Genomic DNA, 15,595 nt, shown 5'->3' on the forward strand with positions numbered 1-15,595 from the left:
TGAAAATACAAAAATGAGCCGGGCGTGGTGGCGGGCGCCTGTAATCCCAGCTATTCGGGAGGCTGGGGCAGGAGAATCGCTTGAACCCGGGAGGCGGAGGTTGCAGTCAGCTGAGATCGCGCCATTGCACTCCGGCCTGGGGGACAAGAGCAAAACTCCATCTCAAAAAAAAAAAGGGGGGGTTCTCTAGGAGGAAGCCCTGAGTTGTATCCATGTTTTTCCGGGCGTCCCCCGGAGGCACAGGTTGCGGGTGACCTTTTCAAGTGTGGAGGAAAGGGGAGCTGCTTTTGTCTTCAGGAGTGATGCAGGTCTCAACTCAAGCCTGACGGCCCCAAACCTCCCTGCAGTTAGCTGATGGCTCTGCCCGAGTTGCTGAAGAGGGGTCCTCGGGGTCCCGGAGCGGAAGTGGGAGCGCGTGGGGTGGGCCGCCTCGACTGCCTGGGGCTCCAGACTTGTGCTGCGTGAGGCTCCGGAGCTCTGTTCTCGCTCCTGAGCCGCTGTTAGGTTTCCCAAGCGACTGTCTCAACCGCCCGGCCGCCTCCCCCGGGCAGCCAGAGCTGCACGTCTGCCTCTGGCCGAGACCCGCCCCCGAGCCGCGGCGCCCACGCCCAGAGCCCTCCGCCGTCCCCAGCGCAGTGCAGCAGAGCGCGCTCCAGTCCGGGGCCGGGCCGCGCTTTCGCGCACGCGCGGAGAAACCCGCGCCCTCCGAGGGGGGAGGGGACAGAGGGGGCGTCACGGGGGCAGGAGAAAGAGGAGGAGGCCCGCGTCGCCTCCGGCGGGGCTCGCGCTCGCCCCGCGCTCGCCCTCCGCCTCGCCCGAGCACCGGGAGGGTGAAACGCTCTCTCCCGGCATGCAGCGGGAGGAGGGATTTAACACCAAGATGGCGGACGGCCCGGATGAGTACGATACCGAAGCGGGCTGTGTGCCCCTTCTCCACCCAGAGGTGAGGAATGGTGCTGAGTGCATTCCTTGCTCTGCGGCCCTCCAGCCTTTCTTCCCCGGCCTCGCCGAGGGCGGCGGCCGATGTGTGTGGGGTAGTGGGACGTGCCGAAGTTGGGGAGGGTGGGGAGGCGAATCCAGGCCCGAGCGCGGCTGCGAGCGGATAACGGGGGAGGAGATAGCGGGGCGGGCCCGACCGGGGCGGGCTCTGGGACGCAGTCCCTGGCTGTGCCTGGAGGACAGAGGTGGGGATGTTGATGGTTCTGCTATGTCGCCGCGCTGCGTTTGAGGGCAGAGGCGGAGGGGCCTGGTGCTGTTTTTGAACCGCAGCTTAGCCCCTAGTCTTGCTCCAAGCCTCTTGGGGCCAGGTGGAAGCGCGTCTGGTTTTGATTTCTTTTTCCTTCGCCAGGGTGAATGACGGTATCTATTGCTTCCCTTTAGCCCACTGTGAGGGGACAGTTTCATGGTCATAGTGATGTCCTTCCAGATAATGCCATGGGCAGCACCTCAGGCACCTTGTGTCGGGCGTCCTTTTTTGAGCATTTGTCCTTAAGCGATTAAGAAGAGAGGTCAAAACTTTTGGGAATAGACCCACAGTCACATTAGCTTGTCAAAGTACCGTTTTTCTAGGAGCTAGGGGTGAACAGTGCAACACGTTTCCCATCACAACATGAGTGTCCTCTCATGTAAGTAAACAGTGCCCCGCTCCACAGTCAGTCACAGTCTGTGCTTGTTTACCTCCGAGTTTGTAGCTGAGCTAGTGCTAGTTAAGGCTTGGAAGCAGTTCTTGATGCATTCTGACTTTTAATGATCCACAGTGATGTGGGTACGGGGCAGCGGCACAGTTTCCTGAAGAACTCGGGTAGTTTTCATGAGGTTGAAGGATGACAGTCGTGTTGTAGGATGAACAAACATGGAAGTCTCTACCTGGTTACTTTGCAATAGAGTGATTCTGTTTTCTTCCGGATTTGGGTTTGTACCGTACCACTAGTTTTATTAAAAAGTGAATAATGACAACCATACATGTTAACACAACCACCCTCTCATTCGTCACTTTGGTTTATCAAAAACACATGGGACAGTTCCTTCGGAATATATACCTGTGGCAGTCTCAGTAGAAAAGGCTACTCTGGGTTTCTGACAAACAGAACTGTACAGTAAGACTAAACATTTGTTTCACCAAAGTGGTAACATTTTCAGAACTGGCATTGTAGACATTTCTTTTGGTTCACTTAGGCCCTAACATACGTCAAGAAATAGACAAAGTAGTTTTCAGATGTTGCCTTAAAAATTAAGTGATTTCTATTCATCTCTTCCTGTGAAAGTATTTCAAACATTTATGTGTTTATCCAGTTTATGTTTTTGAGACGGGGTTTCTCCCTGTCCCCCAGCCGGGAGTGCACTGACAGGATGACAACTCACTGTAGCGTCTACCTCCAGGGGTCAAGTGATCCTCCCACCTCAGCCTCCCGAGTAGCTGTGATCACAGGCTCGCACCACCATGCCCGGCTGATTTTTTTGTTATTTGTAGAGGAAGAGGTCTCCCTGTGTTGTCTAGGCTAGTCTTGAACTCTTGAACTCAAGTGGTCCTCTCACCTTAGCTATTTAAAGTGCTGGGCTTACAGGTATGAGCCACCATGCCTGGTCTATCTTATGTATTTTAGCATACTGTTCTTAATATACCTTTGCTTTGTAATATAGCACTGTTGTTTGCTACTTCAGGAATAATTTTAACTGGCAACAAATCCAGATTATTTTGGTGTAGTAGAAGGCCAGTGTAGGCTTGAAATTTAGATATCAATCTTCAGGTGGCCATTTGATAGATAGGATATTACTAGAAAGTCAACCTCCTCATTGACAGTGCGAATTGGCATACAGAATATATACCGTTCCTTTTTACCCAAGAAGCACAAGGTCTGATTATTTTAATACTTTGTATGGACCTTAAGTGTGTACTACATGGCTGAGGTCTTTCTGCATTTTCTGTGGTTAGTGTGTGCACCTGGTGCAGACCTGGGGTAGTTCTGCTGCCTCCTAGCAGTGTGTTCTTGGGCCAGCTATTAATAAATCTCTGAGTTCTAGTTTCATCATTTATAATGGATAAAAATCGATAACTATTATAATGGATAATAGTTAATAAGCTGTAGCGAGGATTAACTGAGATAACATATTTTTGTTGTTAAAATAAGCAGTGTTTTCAGTCTCTTTTGGAAAGAAACCCATTCTCTGTCGTGGTAAGTAATGAAATAATAGTACTTTTAACCTCTTTTTGGAGAGAACATAGACTTTGCGTCAGACAGACTTGGATTCTAATTCTGAAATTCAGTAACTAGGTAAATGACCTGAGACAAGTGCTTAATTTCTTTAAGCTTCAGTTGTAATCAGAAAATGGAGATCCTGGCTGGGCATAGAGGCTCACACCTGTAGTCCCAGCACTTTGGGAAGCCGAGGTGGGAGAATCACTTGAGCCCAGGAGTTCAAGACCATCCTGGGCAACATGGCAAAACTCTGTCACTACAGAAAATACAAAAATTAGCTGAGCATGGTGGTACACACCTGTAGTCCCAGCTAATTGGAGGCTGAGGTGGGAGGATCGCTTGAACCTGGAAGGTTGAGGCTGCAGTGAGCCATGATCGAGCAGCTGTACTCCATCCTGGGTGACAGAGCAAGGTTCTGTCTCAAAAACAAAAAAACAAAAAAAAAAAAAAAAAAGAAGAAAAGAAAATGGAGATGCTGCCTAGTTTACTTGGCTGTAAGGGATTAGGTGAGGCTGTATGTTGAGGGTCAAGAACTGGCACATTGTCGGTGCTCAGTTAATGTTAACTTCTTTTTTCTCTACCAGAAGACAGGGAAGTGTTACACATTTATTTTGGTTTTGGTGACTGATTTAAAACTTATGTGGGTTTTAATTTAGTGGAATAGGATCTTGCAGGAACAAATTTCATTTCACTTTTTATCTTCAGATTTAACACTCTGACACAAAAACAGTTTTTCACCTATTTGTTAAGCAGATGAATTATTTGTAAAGAAATGAGCATTGCTTAAATCTCTTATTAGTATGCAAACTGCCCACGGTTAAAACCTTTCTTAGAGGATTATACAATTAGATGAACGCCTTTTTAGAGGTATTTTAGGTAAGATCATCTTAGTTTTTAATGAATTAAATCATCCACTCATTTAATTGGTCATTTAAATGTCTGTTTATCATGTTTGGGTAAGACATTGTGCTGGAGTCTGTGTGAGACTTAAGGATATTTTTGGTATTCAGTGAGAGGCAGTATAGAATACTGGTTAAGAGCCAAAACTGGCCGGGCGTGGTGGCTCACACCTGTAATCCCAGGACTTAGGGAGGCCCAGGCGGGCGGATCACCTGAGGTTGGGAGTTGACCAGCCTGACCAACATGGAGAAAGCCCGTCTCTATTAAAAATACAAAATTAGCCATGTGTGGTGGCATATGCCTGGAATCCCAGTTCCTTGGGAGGCTGAGGCTGGAGAATTGCTTGAACTCGGGAGGTGGAGGTTGCAGTGAGCCGAGATTGCACTCCAGCCTGGGCAACAAGAGCGAAACTCTGTCTTAAAAAAAAAAAAAAAGAGCTAAAGCTATGGTGACAAACTGAAAATGTAACTTCTGCAACTTACTGTTACCATGGTCAAAGTACATTTTTCTCGTTTGTAAAGTTGGGTTAATAGTGCCACCTTTTACAGTTATTGTGAATATTAACTAGGATAATGTTTATAAAGCAGTTACCATAGACCTAGGCATATAGGCTGCCAAGTGAATTGTACCTTCTAAAGGCTCTGGCATATCCTGAATACTGAAAGGGAAGCTGCTGTTACTTTGTTTTCTTTTGAAATAGGTGATTATTTGTTTTATCGAAATGAAAGAAATTAAAGGCTGTTTTGGATAAAGATGAACTGATTATCAAGGGATTAGGGTGCTAGTTCTAGCTCAGTGACCTTGAGCTAGTAGATACTTAACTAGTCTTAGTTTTGTTGCTTTTAAGGTAAAGTAGCTAGACAAGATGACCTCTAAGATTTCCTCAAACTCAAATGTTCTGGTTTTAAGTTGTGATTTTTCAAGATAATCAACTTGAGCATTTGTCTACTAGGTACATAGCATTGTTTAGGTTATATGGGTTAAAATAACATAAAAAGAATAGCATATGTTTTCCAAAAGGTAAATAACTAGTTGGGATGTTGTATGCATGTGAAACACTTAACGATTCAAATAAGTACTGAATTAAGTAATGTAGCTTGTAAGTGGTATCAGATTCCTGTCATTTAGAATGCTTAGAAGAAAGGCTTCGGTAGAGGGACGGAGACCGTATGTTGGTCTACTGGTCCAGCAGACTAGCTATGACCAGCTTCCATTTTACCTACTAGTACATCCTCAGTAAGTCATCTCAGCTCTTTCATAGAATGAGATCACAGTATCCCCTTCTGCCAGAATATCATAGGGGCTATTTCAGAATCATCTGACTCAGAGCTTTGAACTGGATTGCCTAGATTATCTAGGGCTTTCATCTCTTTCTTTCTTCCTTTTTTCTCGATTTCAAAACTTCTGCTGTTGCCTTTTTTCTCATTTTCCTCTCTCTTTTTATGGTAACGTTTTTTATTTCACATTCATTTTATTTCTCATGATTTTTTGTTTGAATATTAAATCGAACCATTGCTGTTATCTACTGTCCTCACAGATTTCATAAAATCTACTTTTTGAAGTTTTTTTTTTCTTTTGTTTGAGATGGAGTTGCGCTCTTGTTGCCCCGGCTGAAGTGCAATGACGTGATGTTGGCTCGCTGCAACCTCCGCCTGCCGGGTTCAAGCAATTCTCCTGCGTCAGCCTCCTGAGTATCTGGGATAACAGGTGCCTGCCACCACACCCGGCTAATTTTTTGTATTTTTAGTAGAGACAGGGTTTCACCATGTTGGCCAGGTGGGTCTGGAACGCCTGACCTCAGGTGAGCCACCTGCCTCGGCCTTCCAAACTGCTGGGGTTACAGGCATGAGCCACCACACCTGGCCATGAAGCTTTTCTTTAATAAAAATGATTTTGCCTTTTTCTATTACTTTTTGCCCTATTATGTGTATATATTATGTGTATATATATGTGTGTGTGTGTGTATATATATGTATATGTATTTGTACACATCTGCTTTCAGAAAGCAGATACAAAATTACTTTGAAAGTTGTTTTTCTTCTGATAGGTTACCTGCAACTCTTTTCCTTCAAAGCACTTCTTTACGAAGTCACTAGGATTTGATGCCTTTTTAAAAAATTCAGCAAAAATGCTACAGATCGTGTAATAATCATCTAGATTTTAAAATAATGTATATTTTAAAATACTTTGTATTAAGCATAGTAACTACTATGCTTAGTATAGTAACCATTGTTAAGCATAGTAACCACTGAGCATTACTATTAAGCTTAGTAATCACTGAGTCAATAGATATAAAATTAAAATGTGATTAATTGATGAAACTTCGTGGATTGTGCTCAAAGCCAAAGTTGAAAATTACTGACGTATAGGACCAAAAAATTGTTCTGGTTTTGAGAAATGCCATCCTGCGTCGGCTTCTTTGTTTTATTTTTCTCATTATTTTTATTTAATTTGGGTGAATCTCAAAAGTATTTATTAAGAGTGGACTGTGGAGTCGATGGATATAAGAGTATATAGGTTAAAAGTGAGCAATGGTGTTAGGATTCAAATCTCAATTCTGCTCCTTACTAGCTTGTGATCCTGGGCACGTTACTGAACTCTGCGTCCCAATTTTCCAAACTAAAATGGGGATATAATAACACCTACTTTATGAGGCTGTTGTGAGGATTAAGTGAGATAATACGTGTGAAGTTCTGTGTTGGGCACTTAGTAAACACAACAAATGTTGGCTGTTAATATTGTAGTAAATAGTAGTATCTCAAATTGATAAACAATTGTAGTATGCATGTATTAGAGTGGCTAAAATAATTAGTATTGGTTGTCTCTGGGGATTGAGGAGAGGATGGGCAGAGGACTTCTTATTATAAGCCCTTTTACCCTATTTGATGTTTTTAAAGGTGTGTGCTTTGCTACAGGGAGTGTTTATTGGGAATCCAAATATGGTCCTGACCCTTCCTAGGTCCCAAAGTAATAAGGTGTACAAAACAACACATTGGAAAGTAATGTAAGATTAACTGTAGACCTTCAGATACCTCAGGATAGATGAGGGAGAGTGTGTCTGTGTGTATTTTTTAAAATTAGAAGTAATTTGTGGTCCTCCTTTCCTCTAGAGAGGGTTGTAAGGGTATGTTAAGGTAGTCAGCATTGAACAGTTAAGGTGTCTTAAAATGCAGTGTGCTGGCCGGGCTCTGTGGCTCATGCCTGTAATTCTGGCACTTTGGGAGGCTGAGACTGGCAGATTACCTGAGGTCGGGAGTTCGAGACCAGCCTGACCAACATGGAGAAACTCCGTCTCTACTAAAAATAAAAAATTAACTGGGTGTAGGGGTGCATGCCTGTAATCCCAGCTACTCGGGAGGCTGAGGCAGGAGAATCGCTTGAACCTGGGAGGCAGAGGTTGCAGTGAGCTGAGATCGTGCCATCCAGCCTGGGCAACAAGAGCAAAACTCCATCTCAAAAAAAAAAAAAAATGCAGTGTACTTTTAACAGAACCCACAACAATTACATAATCCAAAAAGACGTTTCACTGTTAAGGTTATGTAAAATTCTCTTTCAGTGCATTATCTGATTATAGTATTATTTTATGAATAGATTTTATTACAGATGGATAATTTAAGAGTAAAATCAAATATTTTAAATTTGGAATTTGAAAAATAATGATTCAAGACAATATTATATTTGTAAAATCCATAAATAAAATTTGACCCAGTGGAATAATTTGACCTAGGATAAAATATCTTCTTTTAAAATTTTCTTAAAGTAGAGCTACAGGCAGCTAATTTGAAAGTACAGTGAAACTTCAGCCTTCTGTGAATGAGATACTATAAACTTAATATCCTGAGTTACAGAGAGTTAAACAGAATACTTTTTTGTTTTTGTTTCAATTCTTGTTGCAAATTTGCCAAATTATTTTCTAGGGTTAATACATACTAAACATAATAGAATCTTTCTTTGATAAATCAGAACATTATAGTGTCTTAGGATCATCTTTCTGATTATCAGTGATACTGTTAAGGATATGAAGATGAAACATTAACTGTACCTAAGACATTTTTTGTGTATATATGTCAAATGGCTTACATTTTTATCAGTTGTTGTATTCTAGGAAAAATCAAGTGAAAAATTGCTTCTGATTGAGATATTAGTATACCCTACCCTTGTTTAGTTTTTAAGAATAATTTTTGAATTATGAATACTCATTAATTTATGAAGGATTTAATGAAGTTTGAACAAAACTGATGAACAAAATTGGTAGTTACCAAAACTGTCCCTATTCTCGTGGGAAAAAAAAAAAAAAGTTCTTTGAGTTGAAGACAGAAGTTTTTTGTTGTGTAAGGATCCTCTTGTTGCGATGTCAGCAACCTTGTTGAAACGTAGTTGGACAAAAAAGGGAATTTACTGTCTCAGATAACCTAAACTCAGGATGCAGGGATGCAGTTGAAATCAAGGACAACTGGAACCTGAGCTGAGAATGCCACCAAAACTCTCTTATCTCTCCTCCCTGTCTCCCTTTCAGCTTCATTTTCTCCAAATGCAGAGCAGCTGCTGTCTTCCGTGTAGCAAGGACAGAGATGCCAGCAAATTGTAAATGTGAGCCAGGCACTGTCCTAAAAATTTTGCATATATATTCATTCATTTAATCCTCACAGCTTTTTATACCTATTTTACAAATGAGGAAACAGAGGTATATAGAAAGGTTAAGTAGTACTCCAGGTTGTATTGTGTGATAGAGATGATAGAGTTGGATTTTCTAGGCACTAGCTAGCTGTGGTTACAAATGGTCTTATTTGTGTTTTGTTTTTAAATTTTTTGAACAGACTTAATTTTTTTGTTTTAGACAGAGTCTTGCTCTGTTGCCCAGGCTGGAGTGCAATGGCGCAATCTCGGGTCACCACAAGCTCCGCCTCCCGGGTTCGGGCCATTCTCCTGCCCCAACCTCCTGCGTAGCTGGGACTACCGGTGCCCACCACTGTGCCCCTCTAATTTTTTTTTTTTTGTATTTTTTGTAGAGACGGGGTTTCACCGTGTTAGCCAGGATGGTCTCGGTCTCCTAACCTTGTGATCCTCCTGCCTTGGCCTCCCAAAGTACTGGGATTACAGGCGTGAGCCACTGCGCCCGGCTGAACAGACTTAATTTTTTAAGAGCAGTTTTTACGTTGGTAGCCAAATTGGGCAGAAAATACAGAGAGTTCCCATATGCTCCCTGCCTGTACACATGTGTAACCTCCCCCAGTATGGACATTCTGCACCAGTGTGGTACACCTGTTGTGGGAGATGAACCTACATTGATGCATCGTTATCACCCAAAGGCCATAGTTTACATTAGGGCTCACTCTTTATGTTATATAGTCTATGGTTCTTAACACTTGTTTTTTTGAGATGGAGTCTAGCTTCGTCGCCAGGCTGGAGTGCAGTGACACAATCTCAGCTCACTGCAACCTCTGCCTCCCGAGTTCAAGCGATTCTCCTGCCTCAGCCTCCCGAGTAGCTGGGATTACAGGCACGCGCCACCACACCCAGCTAATTTTTGTATTTTTTTTGTTTTTAAGTAGAGATGGGGTTTCACTATGTGTTACCCAGGATGGTCTTGATCTCCTGACCTCGTGATCCGCCTGTCTCATGATCCACCTGTCTCGGCCTCCCAAAGTGCTGGGATTACAGGCGTGCCACTGCGCCCAGCCTTAACACTTGTTTTTGTTTCTTTGGGAGGGGGATGGAGTATTGCTCTTGTTGCCCAGGCTGGAGTGCGATGGCGTGATTCTTGGCTCACTGCAACCTCTGCCTCCTAGGTTCAGTCAGTTCTCCTGCCTCAGCCTCCCGAGTAGCTGGGACTACGGGCACGTGCCACCACACCCAGCTAATTTTTTGTATTTTTAGTAGAGGTGGGATTTCACCGTGTTGACCAGGCTGGTCTCCAACTCCTGACCTCAGGTGATCTGCCTGCCTCGATGTCCCAAAGTGCTGGGCTTACAGGTGTGAGCCACTGCACCCGGCCAGTTCTTAACACTTTAAGAGTAATGTGTGTCTGCCATTATGTTGCCATATAGAATGGTTCCATGGCCTTAAAAATCTGTGTTCTGCCTATTCATATGTCCTTCCCACCTATCCCTGATTTTTTTTTTACTGTCTCCTTAGTTTTGTTTTTTTCCAGAATATCATATAGTTGCAATCATGCAGTATGTACCCTTTTGGATTGGCTTCTTTGGCTTAGTAATATTCATTTAAAGTTCCTCCATGTCTTTTCATGGCTTCATAGTTCGTTTCTTTTTAGTGCTGAATAATATTTCATTTTCTGGATGTATCAGATCCATTCACCCACCGAAGGATGTCTTAATTGCTTCCAAGTTTTGCTCGTTTACTTTTCACAGTAGTTCTGCAAAGTGTATATGTTGAGCTGTTTACAGATTAGGAAACAGACTCAAGAGAGGTGAAGTAGTTTACTCAGGTTCACATCATTAGAAAGTTGTCATAGTTTATATTAGAACCTAAACTCTTACTTCCAAGCCCATAATCCTTATATGTACTTTGCCATATACATGAATAGGTCAAAACACAATTTATTTTTTACTTATTTTTTACAATATAGTAGGAAAACTTTATTAGAGTTAACTATCAGTTCTTCCTTGTTATTAAAGGAACTAGGGGAGGATTCATTTTTAGCAGTTGCTCTAAGGCCACTTCTTTTAGTAACCTTTTTACTTGAAATAATAAAACTACATTTCCGTAAAAGTCCTTCTCTTTGAAATTTTTTTATTCAGTCTATTGTTTTGCTTAGTATAAATTAATAAGGTAAAATATACTTTTGGCTGAGTGATGGCTCGTACCTGTAAATCCCAGCACTTTCGGAGGCGGAGGTGGGAGGATCGCTTGAGCCTAGCAATTCCAGACCAGCCTGGGAAACATAGTGGGATCCCTGTCTCTACAAAAAATAAAAGAATTAGCTGGGTGTGGTGATGCATGCCTGTAGTCCCAGCTACTTAGGAGGCTGAGGCAGGAGGATTGCCTGAACCCAGGAGGTTGAGGCTGCAGTGAGCAGTGATCATGCCACTGCACTTCAGCCGGGATGACAGAGTGAGTCCCTGTCTCAAAAAAAGGAATATGTACACACACACACACGTGGCCCCCCTCCACCCCTAACAGCCTTTGACAGCGGGTGTCTCTTGTTGAAATAACCCTAGGTGTAAATAAGGATGGAGATGAGTAGTCTCAGTATTAAATCTGTGGCAGAGCTGATGAGAGGACAGGTGGTGCTGATTGAATTATAGGTGTCTCAAGTTTAAACATTTTTGAAGAGTCGTACTGTCATTTGTATTATCTGTAAATCTCTTCTAAAGATTTGTTACTGGACCACATTCTCCTACTTAGTACAGCTGTTTTGGAATACATTTCAGGGAGAATAATGTACCTCAAATGCCTCATCCAGCAGTTAGTAACTCTATGATCTTGGGCAAGTTACTTAATCTTCTGGGTACCTCAGTTTTATTATCTGAAAAGTGGGGTTAATAATACCTACTTCTTAGGGTCCTTATGAGATTAAACGAGTTAATATACCTTTTGTAGATTTTAATTTGTATACGTTTTACATTTTAATATCTCTGAAATTGGGATTTGTGACTTATAGTTAATGGTGTCTGTTGCTTTAGCCAAACTGCAATAGTGACTGTCAGTGCCTGTGCATGTGGCATCTTTGTGGTTATTCCTTTTCTTTTTCTTTTCTGAGACGGGATCTTACTGTGGCTGGGACTGCGGGTGTGCACCACCATGCCTGATTAATTTTTTGTATTTTTAGTAGAGACAGGGTTTTGCCATGTTGACCAGGCTAGTCTTGAACTCCTGTGCTCAAGCAATCCACCTGCCTTGGCCTCTCAAAGTGCTGGGACCACCATGCCCGACCTCTTTGTGGTTATTCCTGATAGCACAATTGTATACCTGCTGCCCCCATTTCATTAGCAATCCATTTAAAGAGAATTTTAGAAAGGAGTTTGATTACTGATTGTTTTCTGAAAACTGTTGATAACTTCCAGAAGATCAAGAAAATCATCAAAACTTGTGGAATATGTGTCAGTGGCTTGGAGAAAGAAATCCCAGAGATAATAGTGACATTCTTTTAAGAAATGCTGTATTTCAGTGTTCTTGGTGGCTGGTAAACAATATTGTGATGAATTAACAACTCTAAGTTGTTATAGTATTAACAACTCTAAGTTGAACAGTGATTCCAAAGAGGCTAACCTTGAGCATGAACAAGTTTTAGCAATACAATAACTGATTTGTTTATCTCCTTTTGATATAGCCAAAAGAGTGATGTTTTAAAAATCCAAGTAAGTCTGTAAAATGTTTTTCAATTAGTGTAAATAATCCTTTAATTAGTAGAAGTAAAAATTTGAAGTGATAAAAAAGCATTCAGTTCAGTTGGCAGTATTTTCTTTCTTAGTGGTACATACAGTAATGGTGCATATTATAATCAATATCATTTTTTGATTTTATGAAATTCTGTCTCTAAGTAAAATTTAGAACAATACCTGGCAGATAGAGTTAGCTATTGTTTTATAATCTTTACTTTCTTTCTGCAGTTCCAAGATTTTAAGAGAGCATGTACACTGCTGTTAATCCTGTTTTTAACCCTAGAATTTTACCTCCCTATATTCTTTCACTGAAATTATAAATATTCATTAATCTTTATTTTTAATTCTGTGAATATAATCATGAATAAATTCTAGACAGTGTTTTCTTTAGAAATTTTGCTTTCTCTTTGACCACTCATAATATAAATAGCCAGAATCTTCCATCTGTTTGTGAGAGGTTAATTAGCTTGATTTCAGAAATTCCCATTATTTAAACTTTTTTTCCCTTATTTGTGTCCTTTTTCCATTGAATAATTGATGTAATCAAGTCCCAAAAAAGGGTACAGTTGGAAAAAAAAAGTTCTTGACAAACTAGAATCTAGTCTTCTAGCATTGCAGACCATATATAAACTTAAACTTTCTGAACATTATTATCCTAACATCTGATTCATTCTATACTGTTGAATAATGTATAGATAATGTTAAAGGTATCAGAAATTTAAGTTTCAGCATGGGTTTTTTTAAGCCTTAAAGGTGACACATGATTATTGTAAAAAATTTAAGTAGTACAGAAGGATATATAGTTCAAGGTGAAAGTCCCACAGTTCCCTGTCCCAGCAAGCACAAACTTCTCTCACTCCTCACGGGTAAATATTACTTTTGAGTACACTCAGAATTTTCTGTGCTTATACATTTAAATATATATTTTACATACATGTTCATGTATATTTATTTCCTTGTTTTTATTACATAAATGTTATAAAATCTGTATTTTTCTGAATGCGGTTTGGACATAGCTCTATTTTAGCACATAACGATCTTCCCTGTTATTTGTAGTGTCTGGACCTGCATTGTTCGATGGTGACCACCACTGACATGTGGCAGTTTAAATTTAATTAAAATGAATAAAATTTAAAATTCAGTTTTTCAGTTATACAAGTCACATTTCAAGTGTTTATTAGCTATGTGTGGCTAGTGGCTGTTGTTTTAGGTAGCACAGAATTATAGAACATGTCGATAATCTATATACAGAAAGTTCAATTGGACAGCATTGTTCTGGACAGTTTTTAAAAAAACATGTATGTATTAAAATTTTTTTTACTGTATAACTTTTTATTGAGGCATATTTTGTGATAAATTGTGCACATTTTAAATGTTCAAGTTGATAACTTTTCCTTAACTTTTAATTTTAAGATAATTGTAGATTCACATGCAGTTATAGGAAATAACACGGAGATATCTCATGTACCCTTTACCTTGGTTCTCCCAGTGGTAATACCTTGCAAAATTATAGGACACTGTAGTATAGGATAGGACAGGATAGGATAAGACAGGATAGGAGAGTATATAATAGCACAACCAGGAAAGTAACATTGGTACAGTAAAGATACAGCACATTTCCTTCCCCATAAGGATTCTTGATATTGCCCTTTTATACCCACGTGGTCTTCCTTCTAGCCCCTAGCCTCTCCTTAACTCTTGGCAATCACTAACCTGTTCTCCATTTCCATTAGTTTGTAATTTTAAGAATGTTATATAAGTGGAATCATGTAGTATGTAACCTTATGGGATTGGGTTTTCTCATTCAGCATAATTCTCTGGAGAGTCATCAGGTTGTTGTATCAGTACCTTGTTCCTTTTTGTTACTGAATAGTATCCCACGGTATGGATGTGTTAACCATTCACCCATTGAAGATTATCTGGGTTGTTTCCAGGTTTGGGTTATTAGAAATTAAACTGCTTTAAACATTTGTGTACAAGTATTCACGTAAGCATAAATTTTCCTTCCTCTGGGAGTGCAATTACTGGGTCATATGGTAGTTGTATCTTAATGTTTGTAAGAAACTGACAAGCTGTTTTCCTAAGTAGCTGTACATTTTACATTCCAATCAGCAGTACATGAGTGAGGGTGAGGGAGAGCTGCATCCTCACCAGCATTTGGTATTGTTACTTTGTTATGATTTTTATTGTTGTATTTACTTTCTAATTGGTCTTGGGGTCTCTATTTTGAAAGGGCCACAAGGCAAGTAGCCTCACTCTCTAGGAGAGCCCTCGCAGGGATTGGGGAGATGAGTTAGGTTTGTGCGTGTGTGTCAGGTGAGACACATGAGGAAATGAAACCAGAATGAAATGAGATTTACTCATAGGGCCCAGAGAGGTTAAGCTTAAGGAAGGATGCCGGGAGCTTAGGTTAGGGGGGAGAGAGAGAAAGAGTGAGAGGGAAAGGAGGCTATCAGTGGGGCTCTGCCTTTTTTAAAGTACATGGGCATTATCCTGTAGGCTTTCTTGTGGGGGTTGTGGATTGGCTAGTTTAAAGCAAACACTCGTGAAGGGAGATCTTATTTACATGACTCTGGTGTTGATCATTAGGTTTTCATTGTGGTCAGCAGCTGTGGGGAATATTGAGTTTTTGGTCAGTGAGATGAACAAGTCTATATTGCAGACAATCACACAGGCAAGGGAAGCTTTTTTTTTTTTTTTTTGAGACAGAGTGTTACTCCCACCCAGGGTGGAATAGAGTGGTGCGATCTCTGCTCACTGCAACCTCTGCCTGCCGGGTGGGTTCAAGCGATTCTCCTACTCTCCTGCCTTAGCTTCCCAAGTAGCTGGGACTATAGGCATGCACTACCACACCCAGCTAATTTTTTGTATTTTTTCCTAGAGACAGGGTTTGATGATATGTTGGCCAGGCTGGTCTCATACTCCTGACCTCAGGTGATCTGCCTGCTTCGGCCTCCCAGAGTGCTGGGATTACAGGCGTGAGCCACTGCGCCTGACCGGGAAGTTTTAACTAGGCCAAACATGGTGGGCTATAGCTGGGTTTCAGATAACTCATGTTAGATCTAAAAAATGGATGCTGAGTCAGCAACCATAATAAAGAAATTTTTGACACTTTTTAATTTTAGCCCGGTCTTATAGGTAAGTGATAAGTCATTG

General features: G+C 41.2%; 1 protein-coding gene across 3 annotated transcripts in view; it reads left to right on the forward strand.

The window, feature by feature from the left end:
* The first annotated feature begins 610 nt into the window (after positions 1-610).
* The window catches only part of ZDHHC17 (zinc finger DHHC-type palmitoyltransferase 17), an 88,650-nt gene continuing 73,665 nt past the window's right edge, over positions 611-15,595 (forward strand). Inside the window, exon 1 of one of the 3 annotated variants that reach the window (XM_015152293.3) lies at positions 611-943. In XM_015152293.3, coding sequence (XP_015007779.1) covers positions 851-943 — 93 coding nt within the window. In that variant the 5' untranslated portion in view covers positions 611-850. 3 annotated transcript variants of the gene reach the window in all.

Source organism: Macaca mulatta, chromosome 11 (assembly GCF_049350105.2).
Source record: "Macaca mulatta isolate MMU2019108-1 chromosome 11, T2T-MMU8v2.0, whole genome shotgun sequence".
In the NCBI taxonomy this organism is placed as follows: domain Eukaryota; kingdom Metazoa; phylum Chordata; class Mammalia; order Primates; family Cercopithecidae; genus Macaca; species Macaca mulatta.